This window comes from Myxine glutinosa, chromosome 1 (genome assembly GCF_964187855.1).
Source record: "Myxine glutinosa chromosome 1, kmMyxGlut1.1, whole genome shotgun sequence".
NCBI classification, from domain to species: domain Eukaryota; kingdom Metazoa; phylum Chordata; class Myxini; order Myxiniformes; family Myxinidae; genus Myxine; species Myxine glutinosa.
Genome location: NC_136261.1, coordinates 93,841,692 through 93,866,191, shown reverse-complemented (window position 1 = coordinate 93,866,191; position 24,500 = coordinate 93,841,692). Strand labels below are relative to the sequence as shown.

General features: G+C 42.6%; 1 protein-coding gene across 3 annotated transcripts in view; it reads right to left on the bottom strand.

Annotated features, from left to right (window-relative positions):
• Positions 1 to 1,623: 1,623 nt before the first annotated feature.
• The window catches only part of LOC137426413 (uncharacterized), a 96,574-nt gene continuing 73,697 nt past the window's right edge, over positions 1,624 to 24,500 (bottom strand). For all 3 annotated transcript variants that reach the window (XM_068114961.2, XM_068114969.2, XM_068114962.2), the window contains 4 exons: positions 12,955 to 13,158; positions 11,662 to 11,883; positions 10,429 to 10,506; positions 1,624 to 2,887 (listed from right to left, as the gene is read on the bottom strand). In XM_068114961.2, the coding sequence (XP_067971062.2) occupies positions 2,727 to 2,887; positions 10,429 to 10,506; positions 11,662 to 11,883; positions 12,955 to 13,158 (665 nt within the window). In that variant the 3' untranslated portion in view covers positions 1,624 to 2,726. The remainder of the gene's footprint in view (positions 2,888 to 10,428; positions 10,507 to 11,661; positions 11,884 to 12,954; positions 13,159 to 24,500) is intronic.

The window sequence follows — 24,500 nt, the reverse complement described above, 5'->3', positions numbered from 1 at the left end:
ACTTCGTGTCATACTTTGCGGCACCATGATTACTTCATAATCTCTGGTTGGTTTGAAGGATTGAAAGACCATTAGATTCATAGCCGCTTTCGTCCATGCTTGCTCGCGAGAATGAGAACAAAATGGCGCAAAAAAATGGCACGCACTGAACGGTATGGAACAGTGACAGTGTTTTGATTGGATGGAAATTCAGCTGTTTTGATGTGGGACCCGTCTAACGACTTTTCTAAAAAATATGCATCGTTTCTAAAAAAAATTAATCGTAAGATTTTAGTAGTTGGATGTGAGAGCATGACCTGAGTTGAGAAAGTGTGAGTCTCATACCAAATACATGAGACAAACAACACAACAGGCATTTTAAGACCATTTTACCTCCTCGAGCGGGGGTTAGCCTTGCGGTCCCCATGACAATCTTCTCCATTTTGCCCTATTTTCTGTATCTCCCCTTGTTAACCCCCTTGCCCACATTTCTTCTTCCACCACCTTTAGCCAAGTCTTTCTCGGTCTTCCCCGTCCTCCACTTCCTTCTACATTCATTTCCATCACTCTTCTCAACCAGTCACTTTCATCCTTCCTCAACACATGACCAAACCATCTCAACCTGTTCCTCTTCACAGCATCAATCACAGGCTCCATTCCCATCATCTTTTGCAATTCATCATTTGTCTTCCTCTCTCTCAACGATACTCCACACATCCACCGAACCATTCGCATTTCCACCCTTTCCAGCCTTCGTTGCTGCTCATTGTTCATTACCCATGTCTCGCTCCCATAAATCATAACACTTCTCACACATGCAGCATACACCTTTCCCTTCAGCTTTAACGACACTCCCCTCCTCATCAGCACGCCACTCAGTTACCGAAACTTCTTCCATGCACATCTCACTCCAGCAACCGTTGCCGAGTCTGATCCACCTTCTCCATTCAGCATGTCTCCAAGGCAGAAAAATGTTTTCACACCTTCCAGCTTCACACCGTCTCCAAGATCCAATTCAACATTTCCTCCATCTGCAGCTCCCTCTGTGCACACCTTACACGTGAATGTAGCTGCCACACTGGTTAATGATACTCTCAGACCACTACATTTTTGATGAACCCACTCAACGCACATTGTACATTGAATGGAGTTCACTCCGACACCCTTCCTGCACACAGCACACGGCCACTTCCCAGTTCTTTCCACCTCACCACATGCTTTACCACTTGCCATCACCTTCGTCTTTCCGATATTCACCTTCAGACCTTTTGTCTCCATACATTCCTTCCATTTGTTCATCTCCTCCTTCAGTCCATCCATACTCTCCCCAATCAACACCAGATCATCTGCATGCAACAACCCCCACGGCAAACCCTCCTTTACGTTCCGAGCCAGCACCTCCATCACAGCTACAAATAGTAGTGGACTTAGTAGCAACCCCTGATGCACTCCCACCTTCACCTCAAACTCACTACTGTTTCCGGCCTTCGTCCTTACAGCTGTGCGCGCTCTCTCGTACATTGCCATGACTATGCGTGAGATGCGTGAGAGTTGACAGGTAATTTGTGATTCGTATATCAAGTCCCAGACACGCTTATGTGCATCCCCTCATTTTAAAACAGCCCAATTTAAATACAGACACAATTTTGTTTGAAGCTTTTATTATAATTGATGTAACATTAGTTGAGCTTGTGAATGATGAATTGAAGTTTTAAAGCCAAGCTCCATTGATGCAAAAATAGCAGTTTTTAAAAACTGCATTATCACCAACCTTAAGGCCACAAAGCATCCTGCTCCTGCCCCTTGCAAATAAGCAAAATGTTAAAAATATTAAAAAGCCACAATAAACCTCTGTTATTGCTAGTCCAATATCTTGGGATAATAATATGTGCCATGAGCATTGAATTAATTCTCATTTCAATAAGCAACTGTTATGAATTAGCAATATGGTTAAAACCAGGAACTGGTCATTAGCAAGCAAATCAATAATTAGTTTACTTTAAAGCAAAAGCAAACGCGAATTTCCAAAAATGAAATTACCTACATCTGCTCATTATCCAAAAAATTTCACCACATCGTTTTATGAAAAAAAATATGATTATACAAGGAGGCAGTGGAATTCCACACAGGCAAGATGCATTCTTTATTTCTGGTTTACCAGTGAAATACCACAAGCATGTATAACAAGTGTATTCTTTCAAATTTCTTTTCAAGACTCACATTATGAATTTGACTGAATATATTACGAATTTGAGAATTTTGGGAATTTTGGGAATTAAAATTTGTTTTGTAATACAAGGGGAGTTATATCCTCATCAGGATATAATGCAGAAAGGGCTTCATGTCGTTTTGAGGTTCTTCTTTCACATGATTAACATGTTTGTAAAATATACTTTTTCACTTTCATGCCGATATTTAAACTTATCTAATACATGAAACAACCAGGCACCAACTAACCCGACCTGCGAAACAGAAGTGAACCATGTGCTTGATCAAACAAATAACCAGTCATGTTTGTGACGTCACCAGACGGAATATGGCATCCATGATAAAAGTTACTAAGATTGTATTTAGTGCTTAATGGAGCATTTCTTTTCATATAAAGATGTGGAGAATAAAATTGATAATGACCAAGTGTGGTAATTTCCTGATAATGAGAATAGGACTTTTGTTTTATTACCGAACACTGAACAGTGAGAGCAGCTTTTGGTATTGCTCGTTTGCCTGTCGTGTCCATGTGAACTCATTTAGTCGTCTGCTGAGCACACGTTGTCAGAAAAATTCCGTTTGCCTCTGATGTTTCCCGGTGGATGGAAGAATGCCACAATGAAGAATTCACATCCATCTGCTGTAGCTATACCAAGTCCCACTTCCATGGTGGCCTTCCAAACCAACTGCGTAAAGTTTCCTGGATGCACAAAATTGCCCGACTTGATTAAACATCAGCAGCAGCAAAGGTGATTTCAATTACGGTATGCTTTTTTTTTTCTCTCCAAACGAATTGAAGTAATTTGCATACAGATTGCTTGAAGACCACAGTCACAACTAGAACGGCACTTCGTGTTATATATCAATTTTAGCCCTTTCACTCAATGATGATGAATCACTTAAAACATTCTCTGATCTGGTCCGGATTCGAATATTCAACAAAATTGAGACAATTATTCCTTGTCACCCACCCAACCTGTCCACCAAGTTTCGGCCGAATCCGTCCACAACTTTTTGAGATATCCTATTCACAAACAACAGAATGGGGGTGAAAACAACCTCCGTCCACCTTTGATGGCAGAGGTAACGATTATTTTTGGCATCCCCCCTAAAGGTATGAACAACGTTATAGCACCTTGAGGTGGCCTACCTTATTATTGCAACCCCCAGTGGCCTTAAGCACAATTTGATAAAGTTGTCTAATGTAAAATAAGATTTTTACGGCGTCGTCCTTAGGGCAATGAACGTAGTCCGTAGGTTCTGGTTCCGGCTAGAACAGCATTTGTCTGTCCGTATGTATGCATGTCCCTTTCGCTGACATATTGTTTCGTTTATTCCCTTTAAAATTCGTTTTCTCTGCAAGCATTGGTTCGATAGACACGAAATTTTCACCATATGAGCACCTCCTCCTGTATAATTTTATAATCTTAATTATGACATCATAGGTCACGTGGTACAGGTGCTATCGACCGTAAAAGCTGAAAAACTTTACACCTCTATATCTCCGAAACCACTCCATGAGAAAAATTTTATGGTGGCTCATTGTAAAGTATTCCCCATGGGAAATAACACTTGTCAATGATGATGCCATAGGTGCCTTCATTATGACGTCATAAATCGACAAGTAGAATGCTTGATATGATCAGTATGAAATTTATTGAGCGTAATCTAAGGATAAATTGTTGGTCAACAAAAAACAAATGATGACGTCATCGGTCACGTGGTTCGGCAGCCAAAGTTTTATGGCGTAGCCCATAGGGCAATGCCGTCTGGAACAGCGTCTGTCCGTCCAGTCTATGTATGTATGTCGCTCACAAATGTCCACCAATCAGAGCTGAGGATCTGGTCACACGACAGGGGGGCAGCAGATCCTCCACTCAGCAGATTCAAGCTTGGCTACGCCGTTATTGGTATATCGCTTTTTTTTTTTACATCAAGTTAGTTTAACCATAAGTTTACTTGTAACTTGAATGTGTGATCTCAAAGTTATTTGTACCCCTTCCCAGGTGTGCTTGTCCACATTGCCTGTGTTTTGAAGTATTCTGAAAGGCCTACTTCGGGCTTGACAAGAACATCAAACCCAAAGTTGTTGAACTTAATTGTAGCGTTTTTTTTAAACTTTAAGTTTAAAATTTTTTTAACCTTCAATGTACATTACATCCAAATTACAGATTATCTACTGCAATATAAATACAGGTAGTGGACAAAAAATGGAAACAACTGGGTAAATGAGGGACATCAAGCATATTGAAAGCAATGGCTTCCACACAGGTGTGGCCCATGTGTTAATTAAGCAAATACCATCCCAGCATGCATAGGGTCATGTTTAAAAATGCTGCACAGGCCTGATTGCCTATAATTATGCATAGCATTTCTGCAAGAGGAGACCTCAGTAATTTTGAAAGAGAGGTGATTGTTGTGGCATGTTTGGCAGGAGCTTCAGTGACAAAGACAGCTCAACTTGCTGATGTTTCAGGAGCAGCAGTGTCTAAGGTGATGTTGCCATGGTATGATGTTGCCATGGTTTCCATCCTTCCGAGGGAAAGACATCATCAGCAAAGGGCAACATTGGTCGGAAGCGCATACTCCAGGATCGTGATCTCCGTGAATTAATTTGAAGTGCAAGGCAAAGCAGGCGAGTAACTGCAGATCAATTGAGTGTAAATTTCAACCTGGGGCATGAGCAGCCTGTTTCATCTAAAACAGTCTGGTGCGGACTACGCAGAGTGAGATACCATAGTCGAGTTGCAATGCACAAACCACTCATCACACTTGGCAATGCAGGTTTACGAGTCCAGTGGTGCAAAGAGCACAGGCAATGGATTACCGAGCAGTGAAGAAATGTGAGATGAATCATCCTTCACCATGTTCTCGACAAATGGACGAGTGCACGTGTGGCACCAACCTAAATAAATCTACAACCCTGAGTGCTTGGTTGCAACAGTGAAGGGTTCTTGTGGTTCTGTAATGTTGTGGGGCACATTTTCCTGGTATGGTTTGGGTGCAGTCATTCTCTTAGAAGACAAGGTCAATGCCAATCGCGACTTAATGGTACCGAGTGATCATCTTCACCCCATGTTGCAGGATTTGTTCCTGCCGAGAGGGGTGTCTTCCACAATGACAATGCCCCCATCCACAGAGCATGTGTGGTTGCCCAAAGGTTTGATGAGCATGCCACTGATGTTATCCATATGTCATGGCTTTCTCAGTCACCACATCTGAACCCTATTGATATATAATAATGTGTGGGATATTCTGAAACGACGCACGAGACAGCATTTTCCACATCCGTGAAACAAGTTTGAGTTGATTGATTTTCTCATGGAAGAATGATGCTGCAACCCTCCTGCAGAATTCCAGATGCTGGCATACTCTACGTCACGGAACAAACAGGACGTACTGGCCACACATGGTGCCCCAACAACATATACAGTAAGTGACTTTACATTGTTGGTGTTTCCATTTTTTGGCCACTACATGTTATTATTTTCAAAGCATTTAATAAATTCACAAACATGTATGAAATAGCATTTTAAATTGAAATAAAAAAACCATGTAAAAAGGTTTTTTCACATCACTGCAACCTTTTCACATGAAAATCACGTTTTTTCACATACATGTACAAGCATGGAAACAGCCGTAAAACGATGACGATGATGATGATGACGATGATGATGATGATGATGATGATGACTGAAATAGTTTTTAATTTTTAATTTAAAATAAAACTATCCATGTGTACTGGTCGCTTCGCTGTTGTACACCGTTCCTTTCCTATTCCATCTCCAGGCACTGCATTACGTCATCGCCAGGCAGCGAAGGGGCCCCAGTGATGATGTGCGCTGAAAAGGAGTGCTCGGGTTTCACTCCGGTTGTTTTCTTGTTTGTTTGTTTGTTTGTCCGGGGGATATCTCAGTCATCCTTTGAGCTGGGAAGCTGAAAGTGTGGCACAATAGTGCACAACTGTATTTTTTAAATAAAAAAAAATTATTAAAACGTTTTTTAACTGGCATTTTTTATTTCACAACTGGCCATGCCCCATAGAGCTTTTCTCAGTAATTGATTGATTAATTACTTAATTATTATAGTGGAGTTATAGGCAACAAAAGGCTGAAACTTCTCGAACAGCTCAAGGCTCCTTTATTCCAACAAACCTCGCAAAACCAAACCGGAACTCCTCTAAATAAACCCCCCATCACTTCCGCCCAATCCTCTTAAAGGGGCGTGGCTCCAATAACCGAGCGCAAGCAACATCCATACCGTCAACAATCCCATTGGTAACGTGACAGTGAATTATGAACAACCCAGCCTCTATGGGGTATCCCCCATAATAGATTTATTCAGTACTTCTGTTTTTTTTCCCCCATCTGAGCAATATCTCAGGCACCTTTTGAGGTAGGAAGCTGATATTTGGACATGACAGTGACCAAGTAATTTTCCTTTAAAGGGTATTTTTGATTTATTTAACTCAACTGGACTATGTCCAGCTGAGTTTTTGTCGACACCCAGTGTCCGTCGTCCGTCTGTCGTCTGTCTGTCTGTCTGTCTGTCGTCTGTAAACAATTCGACGTCTACGCTCTAAAAGTCACAAATATTGATTAAATTTGATGAAACTTGTTATGCAGCATCTTTAAGACATAAACTAGTTTGGGATTGCATTTGGGCGTTGCATGCCCCAAAATGGGTGCGGCAGGGCAGCCATATTGAAAATCAATTTTTGTCACATATTTTTAGCACATATAAACTATATAGTTTGTGGTTCTATTATGCATATTCTAACCATATTTATATAGACCAGTTGAGTTCAGGTTCCCTGGAACCTCTAGTCTAGTTGATTAATCAACTCATCGATTAATTATTTGATTAATGACTTGATTAATTTTTTTAAGTTACAGATTCGGATGAAACAGTGGTGGTTTAGATATGCTATTATATTAGCCAATTGATTAATAATTTAATTATTTAACCATTATTATTTATTTATTTTCATTATTAATCACTTATTTATTTTTCTCATCTGGGCAATATCTCAGGCACCTTTTGAGCTAGGAAACTGATATTTGGACATGAAAAATGATGAAGTAATGTGGCTATAAGGGATATTTTTGATGAATCAATTAATCGATTTCTCATTTATTGATTAATCTATTATTATTATTACTTTTTCGATTAATGACTTATTTAATTAATTTTCAAAAAGTTACAGCTTCTGATGAAACAATGGTGGTTGAGCCAATGCTATTAGCCAATTGATTAAGAAATTATTTTATGATTACAGTTTATTGATTTTAATTACGCAATTAAATTCAATAAATCTGTTATTGTACACCTCTCCTTCCCAATACCACCTCTATGTGCTGCACGGTGGTATCACCGGGTGCCCCGGCAATGCCGCGCTGGAGGATATTTATTTATTTGACATGGGGGTGGTGTACTTTGAATGTATCTGTACTTGTTTGGATTTTATCAAAAGACAGCATGTTGTACTTCAAACATAATGCATGATGGCTATTTGTGCATGCCAATGAGGATGTAAAATTAAGTAAAACGTACAAACAAGGATCTTTACCTCCATCAACAAAGGTGGATGGAGGTTATGTTTTCACCTCTGTCAGTCTGTCCGTTTGTCCGTTTGTTTGTTTGTGAACAAAATATCCCGAAAGGTTGTGGACGGATTTGGATTAAATTTGGCAGAGATGTAGCGTATGTGACAATGACGAAATGATTCGATTTTGGTGAAGATCCGGATTCTGATCCAGTTACAATAATTTTAAAGTGATTCTTCACCATTGGGAGATCGGACCAAAAACGATACACAGCAGGGTATCTCAAAAAGTTGTGGACGGATTTGGACAAAACTTGGTGGCCCAGTTGAGTGTGTGACGAGGAACAATCGATTCAATTTTGGTGAAGATCCGGATCCGGATCCAGCTAGTAGAATTTATTAAGTGATTCTTCACCATTGAGTGACATGGCCAACCAGGCGGAGGTATGCTCTCCACTGAGTGCCGTTGTATTTTATACCATGTCGTTGTTGTTGGGGCTGGCAGGATGGTCTACAGGGGGTGTGTTCAGTTACCAAGATACTATCTAGTGCTTACCAAGCCAGCCATTTCTTATCAACAGTTTCAAATGAAGCGCTAGCTTAAGTGCTGGAACTATTTGGTGAGCACTCTGCAGGAATCTTGAGCACTTGGTAAATTGAGCACTTGGTAACCCTGGTTTGCACACTCGCCTCTAAACTGCCTGGCTTGGGTTTGAATCCCGACCCAGCTATAAACTGCCATCCTGGTGTTTCACAGTCAGGGTGATTCATCGATATGTATGTGCCATTCCTCGGAGGGACGTTTAGTCTAGTAGGAAGACTAGGTCCCCCTGCACCCCCCGGAGATATACTTCTAATCAGTGTTTCTAGATTGGAAAAAATGTGTAGAAAATGACTAGCTATGGCCCCAAGCTGAAAAAATGTCCCACATACCATTTTTATGCAAATTACTGCTGCAAATTTTATGCAAAATTATGCAAATTTTATGCAAATTTTTGATGAGGAGTAGAGTTGAGGGGTCTTTGAGGGCTTCATCGAGGTGCTCTCGGTTGCAAGACTGGGTCATTCTGAGAAGCACAGCAGGGTCAGAGATCATGATGTTCTCCTCCTCAGTGAATCTCTCCATCAACAGCCTCTCCATTGCCTCACACACTGTTTTGAGGCAAAAGAGGGACTTTGCGTAGGCCTTTCCACTGAGAACACCTTTGAGAGATCCACTTGTTACTAGTTGTGCCTCAAAGAGAATCTCTGCATATCCAGAACCACGCATCTTGTGTCCAGTGAGCATCCCGATGTAGTTCATGGATGTGTGGAAGGGTCCAATCGTTACTACATGACTAGCAAATTCATTTGGCCAGCGCCAGATGATGGGAAGGGCTTTCATGCAGACACCCAGATCAAATGTATTCAGGACCCATCTCTGACCCACCTCAGCAGTTGCTGCCTCGGAACGCTTCAGTAGCTCACGAACAACTGCGTTGTCTGTGATCGGTTGGTGGATAGGCGTGCAGTAGTCGACTGTTGATTTGCTGGGTGGGGGAGAACCAGTTGCAGAGGTGAAACCCCCTAGCCCAGGCACAGGCTGCAGGCCATTGCCATGCCATGCAGGCACCAGGCACAGACCGATCACAGACAACGCAGTTGTTCGTGAGCTACTGAAGCGTTCCGAGGCAGCAACTGCTGAGGTGGGTCAGAGATGGGTCCTGAATACATTTGATCTGGGTGTCTGCATGAAAGCCCTTCCCATCATCTGGCGCTGGCCAAATGAATTTGCTAGTCATGTAGTAACGATTGGACCCTTCCACACATCCATGAACTACATCGGGATGCTCACTGGACACAAGATGCGTGGTTCTGGATATGCAGAGATTCTCTTTGAGGCACAACTAGTAACAAGTGGATCTCTCAAAGGTGTTCTCAGTGGAAAGGCCTACGCAAAGTCCCTCTTTTGCCTCAAAACAGTGTGTGAGGCAATGGAGAGGCTGTTGATGGAGAGATTCACTGAGGAGGAGAACATCATGATCTCTGACCCTGCTGTGCTTCTCAGAATGACCCAGTCTTGCAACCGAGAGCACCTCGATGAAGCCCTCAAAGACCCCTCAACTCTACTCCTCATCAAAAATTTGCATAAAATTTGCATAATTTTGCATAAAATTTGCAGCAGTAATTTGCATAAAAATGGTATGTGGGACATTTTTTCAGCTTGGGGCCATAGCTAGTCATTTTCTACACATTTTTTCCAATCTAGAAACACTGATTAGAAGTATATCTCCGGGGGGTGCAGGGGGACCTAGTCTTCCTACTAGACTAGTTAAACTGGGCATCCTGTCTGCCAGCATAGGTTGGTGGACGTTAAAGGTCCCATGGCGTACTTCATAAAAAGTCGGCGAGTTATCGTCCGCACCATGACAAAATCCAAATTCCTGCTTAAACCTTAATGGTGCAAACCAGTAGCCACGTGCTGCACATTCAATGAATGAAACATTATAATCGATGTGATTGGAACAATTTCTTTTAAAACTTTTTACTGGTGAGATCAAGTTGGATTTTACTGACTTTTTACTTTTTACTGATTTTACTGACTTTTTACTGAAAATTGGGATATGGAAGAGGCACATGTCTTTTAAAACTTTTTACTGATGAGATAAAAATTAAAATTGGAACATCCGAATAGGCAAAGGTGCCAACGTGCTTACCGCTGCCTTTCTGGAATCCTGGTTGGGAGAAATCATAATTCTCTTTCTTCGAGTACCACATCTGAGCAATCTCCTCTCCTGTGGATGGCAATGGCATATACTTTTTGCATTATGAACACAAATTTCAAGCTTTTACCTGAATACCCTAAGTCCCTAACTCATGCCTAATGGTAGGCCCAAACTTGGAAAGCTTTGACTTGCTTTTTGAGAAATCTTATCGAGCTGAAATGTTCTGCTTTATCCAAACTTCCAATATTTGACAAACATGTATAGATTTTCTATTAGACAAAACAGAGACATCTGCTTGCAGTAGGATTTATGGCCATGAAATCTGCAATCATGTTTTGTATCTCCTTTAGTAGGTTGCTGAGGTTGAAAACAAGGCTTTCAAGTAACTTAATGCATTTTTTCACTTTTTGTTTTTAATCCATGCTGTATGAGGAAAGACAAGTGAAAAGACTATATCAACGCAGGATGACTATTAGAAGGCCAGTGGGGAGACAAAGAACTGGATGGAAACAAACTATGGAGAAGGATGTAACGGAAGCTGGAGTTAATATGGAAGAGGCACATTTTCCTCGAGATTGGAAAGGGTAGAGATCTGTGGTTCTGGCCTTATGCTCCAGAACAAACAAACAAACAAAAGAACAAAGCAAATGCTTGAAATGATTCATTCTATTTTAGTTATATTGAATTTGAATTTCCACCTCTAAGCTGTTTGGCCTGGTTGGAATCCAGACCCAGCTATAAACTGTCAGTTGCATGTTAAACTTGGTGTCCTTCGTGAAGCGTAGGCGAGTTATCGCTGGCACCGTAGCCAAATTCCAAATTCCTGCCCTAACATCAGGCCTGGCCAGCGGGTTCATTAAACACTTGGGCCAAGCTTCCAGGTGAACCTCACAATAACGTGGAAATATTTGTGGCTGTTAAAGAAAGAGAAGAAGAAGAAGAAGACTGTGTTTCACTTGTATGATTTTTTATTTAAATAATTATTTTGCATATTTTTGCTGCTCCTATTTATACTCATGACATCCAGATCACTTATTGCATCTGCTTATTTATTCTCATAAGCAATTATAAATAAGGACATCCGAATTAAAGGCCATTTGACCCATCACACCTGTGTCACCATGACGTATTACTATCCAGCAATGATTCCACATGCCAAATTTACTGATAATGACAGATATATTATACATGTTTATTGTCATTTTTGTCAGGTGGACCACTCACCTGTAGGTGTTTTCCCACCTGGGCGGGTCATTTTCCCATAGCTTTGGCCAAAATCACATTCCTTAACTTCCATACGACCCAAAGCGAGCAATTCCCGGGCCCAGGCCTGGGCTTCACGGCATAGGTCTTCACCGAGCACCAAGTTGTTTGAGTTATGTTTTGCACGTAGCTGATTACACGAGTCAACAAATTCTTCAGCAATAGTCTTGTGGCAGTTATCACCTGGCAGGCAAGAACATTGGCTTAGCAGGTGTAAAGGTCAGTAGACTTGATAGTTAGGGGTGACAGGTAGTCTGGCAAATTATGGCTCAGAGATGCACAGTTCTCCCTCATGTTCTTGCAGAAGTGGATGTGGTATTAAAAAGTCAAATACATAAATTTAAAAGTAATATCAACTCCAAAACATCTGAAAATGCAAAGCCCATCCGCATCCATTTGTATTCAGATGTCTTCTTCTGTATGCGCAAATAACAAAAACATTAAAAAAAAAAAAAAAAAAATGAAAATGGACGATCTAATGCAACCTTGACCTTTGACCTGTTGATCTAAAAAAACAAAAACAATCGACTCCTACCTTTTTATTAGTGAACCAATTCAGTGACCCAATATGCAAATTCTTTACATTTCAGGTCAATTGGATGAAAACTGGCGATTTTACACAACCTTGACTTTTGACCTTTTGATCTAAAAAAAACAATTGGCTTGTAGCTTTTGATTGGTGAACCAATTCAGTGACCCGATATGCAAATTCTTTAAATTTCAGGTCAATCAGGTGAAAACTGGCGATTTTACACAACTTTGACCTTTGACCTTTTGATCTAAAAAAAAAATTCAGCTTCTCGCTTTGATTGGTGAACCAATTCAGTGACCCAATATGCAAATTCTTAAAATTTCAGGTCAATTGGATGAAAATTGATGATTTTAGGTGATGCTGACATTTGACCTTTTGACCAAATTATTAATTTGTTTTCTCAATATTATCATAATAAAGCTTTGATGAAAATTTCATGACAAAACTCAAATGGTAAATTGAAATTTTCAGGTCAATTGGATGAAAATTGATGATTTTATGTGATGCTGACCTTTGACATTTTGACCTTGTGACAAAGTTATTAATTTGCCTTTTCCGTATTATAATAAAGCTTTTGTGAAAATTTGATGATAATAGCTCAAATGGTAAAAACGTTATGGCCCTGACAGATACACACAGACAGACAGACAGACAAACACAGAAGTGATTACAAAACCCCATCTCCTGCTGTGCAGGGGACAGGCTAATGATGCAATCTCTACCTTTTAGAGAGAGGGCTTCAACTGCACATGATATTGACCCCGATCCTTTGGAGAATTCAGGCAAGACATTGCGTTCAAAGCTATCACCACCGATCATGTTTCCCGGGGGTTCATATTGAGCCACCACAAACACTTGTCCTTTTGTACTTGCTTTTCCGACTCCAACGTTGAGGGTCTCACACCACACCACCTGTGTGAAATGGCCTGAAAAAAAAAACCACGCAAACATACTTCCAACCTTATACGTACTTGTTCATCATTTTCAGCAGAAAACTTTCAGGCCTTATTAGTCCCCTACCGGTGTACACCGGAGGGCGGAGGGGACTATAGGTTTGCACTCCGTCCGTCAGTCCGTCAGTCCGTCACGCAAAGAACAGTTTTCCGGACTTTTTTTTCTAAACTCTGAATGCAAACGATTTCAAACTTGGCACATGGTTTCCTCATGATAAGTTACAGGTCAAGTTCGAACTTCACGACGTTTCGATCATTTTTGACAAAGTTATGGCACTTTGAACTTTGGGAATTCTGATAATTCTGATGATCCTTAACTCAGTGCCATTTTAAGTTTTAATTTCCTTTAAAAAAGATTTTCGCTGCAATAATAGGACCGATTGAGATCAAATTTTCACCATAGGAGGGAACTCGGTCTGTAGAATATTTTAATGGTAATTATGACGTCACATGTCACGTGGTTCGGCCGCCATATTGTTTTTCGTGAAAACACGAAAACCCCTTTTTCTCTGCAACGGCTGAACAGATCGAGGCCAAACTTTGCAGGCAGAATCGCATGCCCATGACGAACAAAAAAGTCAGCGAGCATGACGTCATGCGTCACATGGTTTCAGAGTTATGACGTTTATAAGCATGAACCTTTAAAACCGAGCTCCTTCCTCATTTTTGATCCAATCGAGGGGAAACTTCACAGATCTGTTCAGCATGTCAGTCTACTAAAATGTCCTTTTGGAATTTGCGATAGGGCACGTGGTTTGGCAGATATTGTTAATTAAACGAAAATATTAACATAAAATAAAAGGATATATCTTGAATCGCTAGTACCTCAGACCGTGAGTTGGTAATTATATAATTCACACAGTGCAATACGTGCAGGCCGCTCCACGGAGCGACCTTGCGGGCTTATCAACGAGGCGAGGCGTGACACACACGTGTCTCAGCATACCTCAGATCAAGTTTGAAAACCAGCATCAACCGTGCATACATTTGCATATTCGATCATTTTTGACAAAGTTATGGCACTTTGAACTTTGGTAGGGGACATGTATTGCAGCGCAATACTCAGAATGCTTGTTTCACTTAACTTACTTTCTCGACTCATATACTAACTTGATCCCCTAGTTTTGTAAAACTCCTGTGTAGCCAAAGTAGCCGTAGCCAAAGTTGCACTTTGTTTTCTGTTTCTGATGGTGGCGGCCTTTCTTCTCTTCTCTAGTAAGCTGCTTCATATCTAAAGTTGAAAAATTGCTTCTTATCTTTCCAAATTTGTCTGTGCCGTCGATTCTTGTCCACTTTTGTTTTTGTCGTGTGCCTGTTGCCTTGTCTTTTGTGTGCCCGTTTGGGTGTTTCGGTCTTGTGAGTCTGCCTCAGCTAGTTAGGCCTACCATTCTTCAACTGACTCGGACACCCGTTCGTCATTTTCCTTCGATCGTATGTCACCATTTAAATCCTCAACTTCTCTCCAACTCATTCCTCGCACCCTCTATAAAAACAACAAGCAAAAAAACTTTATTATCTGTTGTTTTGGTGGTGTGTTTCGTTATTCGTTGGCCAAATTGTTCAACAGGCCTGCTTGCACATTCCCTCCTTGCTAAACATGATCTTTTGTCACCCCCTTTTGTCAGACTCGTCCTTTTTCAGCCTGCCTCAAAACCACTCTTTTGCTTCCTTATTTATCCTAAAAAAAACACCACAACTTAATAATAAAAGTCATTCATTATTACCACTCATTCTGAGTTCATTCAGTAAGTCATTTATCCTAAATATATTTATTTCCTCATCTCCCCTTTTATTTCTTCTCCCCTCTCCGTCATCTCAAATCTTTAAAATGACAATTTTATAAAGGTTAATTTTCCTGTGTCATTTTCAAAGTTTCTTTTCAAATACTGCTTCCTCTTCTTCCCTTGCTTTCTGGTTCATTCCTGGATCGTTCACAACCCGTGCCCTGTCTTCCTAACAATCGGACATCAGTCTTCTAATGTCTTTCTCCATACCATTAAACATCCCAATCCGAATTTAAGTTTTCATCTTTTTGACCTTAGAATTTTTTAATCAAGCCTGCTTTTTAATGCATGTGGATTTACGGAAGTAAATACTTTCAAATCAGTACCGTCTACCCCATAATCTTCTCCATGCCCGGGTCCTCCCATCCTTGCTCTCGGTCCCAATTCTTCCTGCCTCATCTTTGTCCCCAATTTCATGGCCGTCCACCCCATTTCCCCCCTCTGCATATCTCCCAGTCCCTGCCCGCTCTCTGTTTCCCACACACGCAACCTTTCTCCGCTTCCCCTACCTCTCGCTCTCTCTCTCTCTCCACTTCACCCATGTCCCATCCCCTCTCCTCTTCTTCCACGCCCCATCGCCTCTTCACTTCCCCCACACTCCATATGATCTTGTCTTACAACACACCCTAGCCCCTCTGATGTTCCCCAATGCCCCACCCCCTCTTTGATTCCCCCATGTCCCATCCCGATCACCCCACTCTATGTTTCCCCACCCCGTGCCAATGGCGTGCCATGTCCCTCAAGTCCAATCTGTCTCCATGTTCCAGCACACTGATAACAGCACCTCCTCTCCTGTGCCTCACTGTATGGACTTCCAATGTCAACAAATCTCTCAATTCAGGCCACTGCTGGTAAACCAGACATTATGTGCTTGACAGAAACCTTCTTCTCTTCGAACAGTTTCTTACCAAATCTGTCGGTCACACAAACGCTCGGTCCCTTGACCATCCCTCTGACCATACAGCATAACTTTCCTCCGTGCTTTCAATAAGCCTTCATTTCACGCCTGCTGTGATTTTCTTTTCTTGTATCCGGATTGGGGATCATGAGAAGTCCAATATTAAGATAATGCCAGCTCATTACCATTCATTCCCCTTCAGGTCCATTAACATGGGGGTGTTAAACCCCTTCATGTCAGAAGCCTCCCCCACATCATCTCCTTATCACCTGTGTCCTGCCACCCCATCCCTTCGTTGTGTCTCCCAATTCAGCGTCCGTCCACTCCATGTCCCCACTCTCTGCATCCCCTCGCTTAGCCCCTGCCCAATCACTATCCCATGACCCTCCAATCTTCCCCTTTATCTTTCGTTCACCCCAACCTCTACCCCCTCACTCCCTGCTTGCACCCAAATGTTTCTGGACACTGTGTCTTTGTCATCTGAGAAGGCGAAGTCTGGCAATCCTCGACTCCGATTCTACTCCGAACCAGGATGACATCAGCGCACATGGCATAAAGTGCTCTTCCACTCTTATATGGCCTCTATCTTTCTGCTTTATTCACTCTATCATTTCCTCTAGTTCACCTTTCGTCCATTTAGAAGTCCGTCAATATCGGTGCATTGCACAAAATAGATCCTCTTAACTACAGGACTAGTAGTTTGCTTTCAACTATGAGCAAATTCATGGAATCCATCATCACAATTCACATAAAATCCATCCTTTTCTCCAATGGCCAGATCTCAGACCACCAGTTTGGATTCATACCCAGTCAGTCCACCCAAAGCATCAGCCATGATCTTTCTTGGTGAAACTAAATATCCAAGTTGGTCTCTAAAGCCATGAAGTGGGCATGCAGTCTTGCCGTGGCAAATCTGAACTTTTATCAACTTACAAGACCCTTATCTACATATTGATGGAACACTCCTCTTTGTGCTAGCCTACCTGCCTCACACCTTCAATATCTTCATGTTGTGAAAACCAAGGCCCTCAAAGTAATCGCAATGCTTCCTCCCTCATCCTTGGACTCATGATCTTTTCTACCCTCATTAGCCCTTCCTTTCCTTTCCAGGTTATTCTGCTTTTGCCCTCTCTCTCTCTCTCACCCTCTTTTGCATTTATTGTTTTATTTCTGCTCATCCCCAGGTTTTCCCTTCCTCTTCTTGTTATGTTTGGTCTTGTCTTGTCTTGTCAAAGTAATCCCTTTCGCAGCTAACTCAATAAGTTCTACTGGATTGGTTATGAGGATGATGCCAACGACCGACAGTGCAAAGTGAAAAAGTGACGAATTAAAAAAAAACGGAGAGCAAGTGAAATAAAGAAATACATTATGGAGTAAAAAACAAATGTAACTAGAAGGGCACTCGGCAGAGTGCATACCTTCGCCAGGCACACCAGGTTGTTTTGTATCCCACTGATAGGCCGAATCTGGATTTGGGCCTGAACCAAAATCGAATCGTAATCAGGACAGATTATTTTACTACTAGCAGAAGTACCCGGCATTGCCGGGCGGGGGAGGGGAGGGGGTAGGGGAGGGGAACGGGGGGAGAGGAGGAGAAGGGGGGAGGGGAGGAGCGAGGGGGAAGGGGAGAAGGGGGGAAGGGTAGGGGGGAAAGGGAGGGGGAAGGGGATGGGGATGGGGTAGGGTGGAGGGGGAGGGGTAGAGGGGAAGGGGAGGACAGAGGGGGAAGGGGAGGGCCAGTCAACAATGACGTTGCAGTTCTCATGGGAGGAGAGCAGCACAACAATCGCGACATCGTCCTGCATCTTCGCAACAACAGCACGAAGCGGATTTTGGAGACTCACCGATCCTGTGACGCCCTCCAGTACCGGCGTTGCCAGGGGTGGGAAGGGAGACCCGTACATTCCCAACCCGTACATTCGCCCTCTCGACTCAAGCTCACTCGGACAAAAGCCTCGCACAAATTACACCGTGAAGGCCCAATGGCCATGTCTATGCCACAAATCAAGTACATGAGCGAGTCTGGTGCACTGAATTGAAAATATATAGAACGCTCATACTCCGTGAAAAGTGAAGCCGCCGTGTCGCCATCTTTGGTTAGCACGACTCGACCAACTCGCTTCGCGGATCTCGTTTGTTTTGAACGTGTCCCAGATTTTAAAAGCCAGACAACTGTTAAAATGCCATTTTGTTTGCAAATAAACTGCTCCAATCGGTTAAGGAATGGTTGTGGAAAGTCGTTTCACAGCTGTTTCAAAGACGTTTAATTCATATCGCACAAAATCGACACAAAAACACGATCGCACAAAAGGTGAAAAAATGCAATCGCTTTTCGCTCTGAATTACGTGCAAATGCATGACGGAAATCACGATCGCCCAGCATCGAGTGCCAACCAAGATGGCGCCCGGTAGCTGCATCTCCACCTATGTGGTGTGAATGGCAATGGTCATTCTATATATTGTCTGTTCAGTGGTCTGGCAGCGAGGATGGAACATCACGTGATCGCTCTGAGCGAATCAGCGAGCTGCTCTGGCACAGGCTGAGATTCCGTGTATAATGTTCCTCGCTGAAGTGCGCTGAGGTAAATATGAATAAAAAATATGGATCTCGTCAAATATTTTTAGGTAGGCCATGTCCTTCCCAGGCTCAATGGCCATGTCTATGCCAAATATCAAGCATGTGACACTCTCCGTTTAGGAGTCTATCGGTAACATACACACACACACACACACACACAAACTGTGTTTTATTTATCTATCTATAATTCCAGTAATCTCTGTATGTCTGTGACCGCTGTTTCTCGACAACCACGGGTCCGATATACTTTAAACTTGCCAGGTATATTGCTGGGGACCCGAGGATGTGCCTTTTCAAGGTTTCATATTAATCGGAGAAGTAGTTACCGAGCTATGTCCAAAAAACGATTCAACCAATCAGAGAGCAGCGAGCTATCACGTGTGCCGAACGTGGCGAACAGACTCTGCCTCGGACGGCACATTTGAGAGCGTATTCATTTATTTCACGTTGGCAAACTATGTTGGCGTTAAACTATGTTTTAAAACTACTTTGCGATTCTTTCGCTTTCCTGCGCGTTTGTGCACGCTATGGCGATTTCTTTACCAAACTCCGCAAGCCGTTCGCTTTGAACCAAACCATTTCATGTAAATAGAGGGGGGGGATTGTCACCGTACTCGCAAGCCGTTCGCTTTGGACCAAACCATTTCATGTAAATAGAGGGGGGGGATATAATTTTAGATATATATATAGTACGGGCATGCCCTAGTATAGATAAATACCACAACCAATATACAGTACATACCACAAAATTTACCATCAATCTCAAGCAATGTGTTTGTGCTCAACACACATTTAATGCTGTGGATGTTTGCTTCCAAGTGGTAGCACCATTCCTCTTTTTCTAGAGGAGGACATTGTCCTCGGAAAACTAAAAAAAAAACTGGAGCTCTGAAAAAGACTACCAATCCTCACGTTTCTTTAGCCCAAGTGATGACACGAAAGCCATGCCCCATAGAGCTTTTCTCATTTTCTCACTAAGGAGACCTGTAAATACTCAGGCCTGCCAGGCTCCCCTTCCTCTCCTTGCTCGGGATCTTAATCCTCGACCACACATCTACATATGCCCAACATGCAATGCACCCATCACCAGAAGTCATTGATATTCAATGAAATGCAACAGCTGCCTGAATTGGCTACATTTGAAATGCACTACACCACTTTCAACTATCTACACAACAAGCAGACATATGGTTACAAGCGGATCACTAAACCTCACCCCATTGCGTACCCCATTCCCCCCAAACAACAAATCATGCCAAAACCACACACGTACTCGCATTGCCCCCAAACACAGTAATCTCCAGATCAAAATCCTACAATTAGAGATAAATGGCATTCAAAAGAAGGCCACAGAAGTGCAAAACTTATTAAAGACATCAGAAAGCAATATCCAGAATAAACAGAAAAATCACCAGAACTTAAAATTTGTTGATACATTAACAAAGTACAAAACTGATCCAATAATCCAAACTTACTGCAACTTCAACTATCAAAACCACTGTACTTGGACTACTAAAGGTGGGTTTTCACGGGACTCGCGAAGGATGCGAATGTCGAAAAAATGGCAAAGTCCAACATTCGGAGAAGTTTTTCTCCGAATGTGTCGCGACAATGGAGCCGTAAACCATTCTTGCGCAGTTTGTGCGTAGTTCTCACAACGTATGGGCGAATGTCGTGTGTAGCGTTGCCGAACTATGGCCAGTCCACATACACGAAGAACACGCGACTAAAATGCGAACAACACGAATGTTGGACGAATCTCGGGCAACATTCGTGCGGACATTTCGCGACACATGCGAACGTTTTGCGCATATTTCGCGAATAATGAACGTCGTGCGACATTCATGCGAAATTTGTACATATGTCGCGCGATTATCTTGCGACCGGCGATCCGACCGACACTTGGGCAGTATATAAATGCCTTGAAATGTATTGCCAGCAGTTCTTGCCCATAGGTCAGTAATGCGGATTTGCCACCAGACACGTGCGCCAAACGTTCATGAGAACTTCGCACGAAGACGGACGCGAACAGTTCGTGAATAGGTCGAGAAATGATCGGACGAACTTCGCTGCTTTCGCGAGACATGCGCGAGACATTATCCAAACAGTCGGAATCTGTTTGGGGTTTAACGAAGATTTTGCGAACATCACGCACGTCGTGAGTAGGTCGTGCGCATATGACGAAGCTTTTTAGACATTTTTGAGAGCAAATCACGACCCGGGATGCTGGAAACGTTCGCTATAAATTTCAAACTTTTTTGAAATACCCGCCGAACAAAAAACGACTCCTGCGAACAATTGACGACGCTTCCGAACCCCCGCGCATGTTTGGCGAACTTTTGGAGCCTAAAATACGAATGTTGGACTTTGCCATTTTTTCGACATTCGCATTCTTTGCGAGTCCTGTGAAAACCCACCTTTAGACCTCTCAAGGCATTTTAGGTGTGTTAAAGGGCGTTGGTTCTGCTGAAGCTTGGTCTGGGGTCATGGTCATGCATGTCTGAGAGATGTCACTTCCTAGAACATTCTAGATACCAGCAACGCCATATCTAATTAACTAGAACGGCACTCAGTAGAGAGCATACCTCCGCCAGGTGAACAGTTTACGTTTTGTATCCCAGAGTAGACCAGAAAATCAAAATGCAGAGTCATATTGAGTCAAAATCATCCGTCCACAACTTTTTGAGATATCTTGCAATGTATCGTTTTTGGCCCTATCTCCCAATGGTGAAGAATCACTTTTAAAAATTCTAGTAGCCGGATCCGAACCCGGATCTTTACCAAAATCTAATCATTTCGTCATTGTCACATATGCTACATCTCTGCCAAATGTCGTCCGAATTCGTCCACAACTTTTTGAGATATCCTGTTCACAGACAAACAAACAAACAAACAAACAAACAAACAAGAAATATGTCGTGCATAGCACGATACTTGCGAAATCTCTAAAATAATTTGTTGGGCTATGATGACCAAAAATAATTGGTGGTTTAATTCAGTGACCTGGTATGCAAATGCTCTTGAACTTTCAAGTTAATCGGATGAAAATTGAGGATTTTAGCATTTCTGGCCTATGTTGACTTTTTGGCCTATGTTAACCTCAAAAATAAGTGGTGGTTGAATTTTTTTTTTTTTTTTTTGTATACAAGATCGAGGCTCGTGAAAGAGCTAACATTAATCACACAGAAAGACAAACCGACACATAAAACATATAACATGGGGAGCGGTAGACGATGGGGCGAGAGAGGGAGGAACACAAACACAACAACTGAGAGCAGGGACATCGAGAGATCTGTGGGAGGGAGAGGGCTTTTGGGGGGGGGGGGAGGCATGGGAAGGGGGGGTGGGAGAGGTATAAAACATATGGACACTGCCAGGACCTCCAGGAAAGAAGTTGGAATTTCAAACAAGGTGGATCTGGGGTGAATTAGTGGGGGTAGAAAAGATCAAGGTTTTGGATGGGAAAAGATAAGAGATGGTGGTGAACAGCTGTTTTAAAGACCTGGAGGGAGGAGTGGGATTGAAGGGAGTGTGGGAGTTTGTTCCAGAGGCGGGAGAAAAGAGGAATGAAAGAGTGAAGGTGAGCAGAGAGCCGAGATTTCGGCAGTTTAACCATCAGAGGGTTGCTGGCAGATCTTGTGCGACCTGTAGGAGTACTTGGGGGACAGAGCACAGACAGGGCTGGAGGAGCAAGGCCGTAGAGGCGTCGGTAGAAGACAGAAAGACCACCAACCTACCTGCGGTGAGTAAGTGAAAGGCCCTCGGAGGTAGCTTCATCACGGGAGATTCCAATGATTCTGAAAGCTTTGGTTTCAACAGCGTGAAGCCGAGCTAGGTGTGAGGCAGGAGCACCGGCCCATAGGGGAGAACAGTATTCCATTGAGCTGCGGATGAAAGCCTTGTATGTGGTGAGGAGCTCAGGTGTGCCGAGGAAGGACTTCGCACGACGGAGGATGCCCAGTCGGCGACTGGCTTTGGAGGCCAGCTTGGAAATGTGGTTTTCCCAAGAAAGCTCATGGCAGATAGTGAGACCCAAAAGCTTGAGCGACAGAACTTCTTGGAGAGGATTGTTGAGAAAGTAGATGGGAGGGTTGTCCAGTCGATCTTTTTGGAGAGACATAGTAAGAGTGTGAGATTTGTCAGGATTGAAAGACATGTTCCACTTGTTTGACCAGTCTGTGATTTTGTCCAGGTCTTCAGAGAGTGAGGAGGCTGCAGACTGCCGATCTGAGGGAAAAGGAATGGAGCGGCAGAGAGTGGAGTCATCAGCAAAGAGATAGAGAGGATTTTCCAGAGAGTTGGAGAGATCATTGATAAAGACCAGAAAAAGCACAGGGCCCAGAACACTGCCTTGGGGAACTCCAGCCTGAACAGGAAGGGGAGATGAGAGAAATCCATTCAGGGCCACACGTTGTCTACGACCAGAGAGGAAGTCCGCAAGCCATGCATGGAGATTTCCATGGATACCATAGGAGGAGAGTTTGGTGAGCAGAGCTGGGTGCCAGACCGTATCGAAGGCACGTGATATGTCAAGGGAGACGGCTCTGATTTCCTGTTTGGCATTGAGGACCTCCATCCATTGTTGAGACAGCAGAAGCAGCATGTCCAGAGTAGAATGACCTGGTCTGAATCCAAATTGATGATCAGAGATCAAGCCATTGGAGAAGAGGAAGAATTTGATATCCGAAGCAATGATGGATTCCATGACTTTGCTGATAATCGGGAGCAGGCTGATTGGTCTGTAGTTGCAAGGATCTGTTTTTGCACCTTTTTGTGTAAAGCGGTAATGTTTGCTGATTTCCAGGATGCTGGCAGATGACCTTGAGCAAAAGAGAGGGTGAAAAGAACAGAGAGAGGGTGAGATAGAGCGGCAGAGCAGGATTGTAGGACCCATGGGCTGATGCCGTCAGGTCCAGTTGCAGAATCAGAGTCGAGGTTTGACAAAAACTCCTCCACCTGGTCGGGAGAGAAGGACACAGAGTCCAGGAGCAGTTGGGTTCGACTGGGTAAGGTGGGAACAGAGAGAGATGGGTTTGGGACACAAGATTTTGAGGCAAACACAGAGAGAGAGAGAATTCAGTGACCAGGTATGCAAATCCTCTTAAAATTTCAAGTCAATGGGATGAAAATTGAGGATTTCAGAAAGTTGACAAAGTTGGTGACCTTTGGCCTATGTTGACCTATTGACCTTTTCACCCCCAAAACAATAGGCTTCTTGCTGATGACCAATTCTAACATTTGGTGAAGTTTTGTGAAGATCGGTTGAAAATTTTGACCTGTAAGCAACTGACATCGTCAGACAGACATAATAACTCACAAGACCAACCAATATACTTGAAAAATCTTCGATTTTCGCAAGTAACAAACAGACAGACAGGGGTGAAAACATAACCTCCATCCACCTTTGGTGGCACAGGTAATAATGTCGTTTTTCTTTCTAGTGAGGCAATTGAGAAGGAATTTCTTCCTCCCAATGGATACCGACTGTTAAATTCTGATCATCAAGCAAGGAAGCATCACGTACCATATTTACTATTTTAAACTTCTTTTAGAAAGACCATTTAAAAAGTCTTTGGTATGACTCGGCCTGGGAATGAATCAAACCGACAGCTTCGCCACCACACAAAGCAGGTGCTATAATCATAATGCCACAAATTATAATTAAATGTGAAGACGAAGACCCCATAGTATGTTATTCACAAAGAAACTTCATGCTGTTAATTTTCAATAGGGTGACATCCACATTACACTTAAGCTTTATACTTTGATTCAGTTGAGAAACGAGAATCTTTCATTGTATTTTTGATTCTTGTTTACAGGAGAAAAGATCGTGGAAGAGCAGGGTGGAACTAACAAACATCAAGGAAATGAACGATTTTTAATTAATTTATGCCTATAATTTACAAGAAGTGTTGAAATGTTAAAGGACAACAATCCGGATTACTACTTCTGTATCTATCTAATAGTCCTGTCATAATATATGGGAAATTGTGGCATAATTGAAATGAAATAAATTGAAATAAATTTTTGAAAATTTGAAATTGAAATCATAATA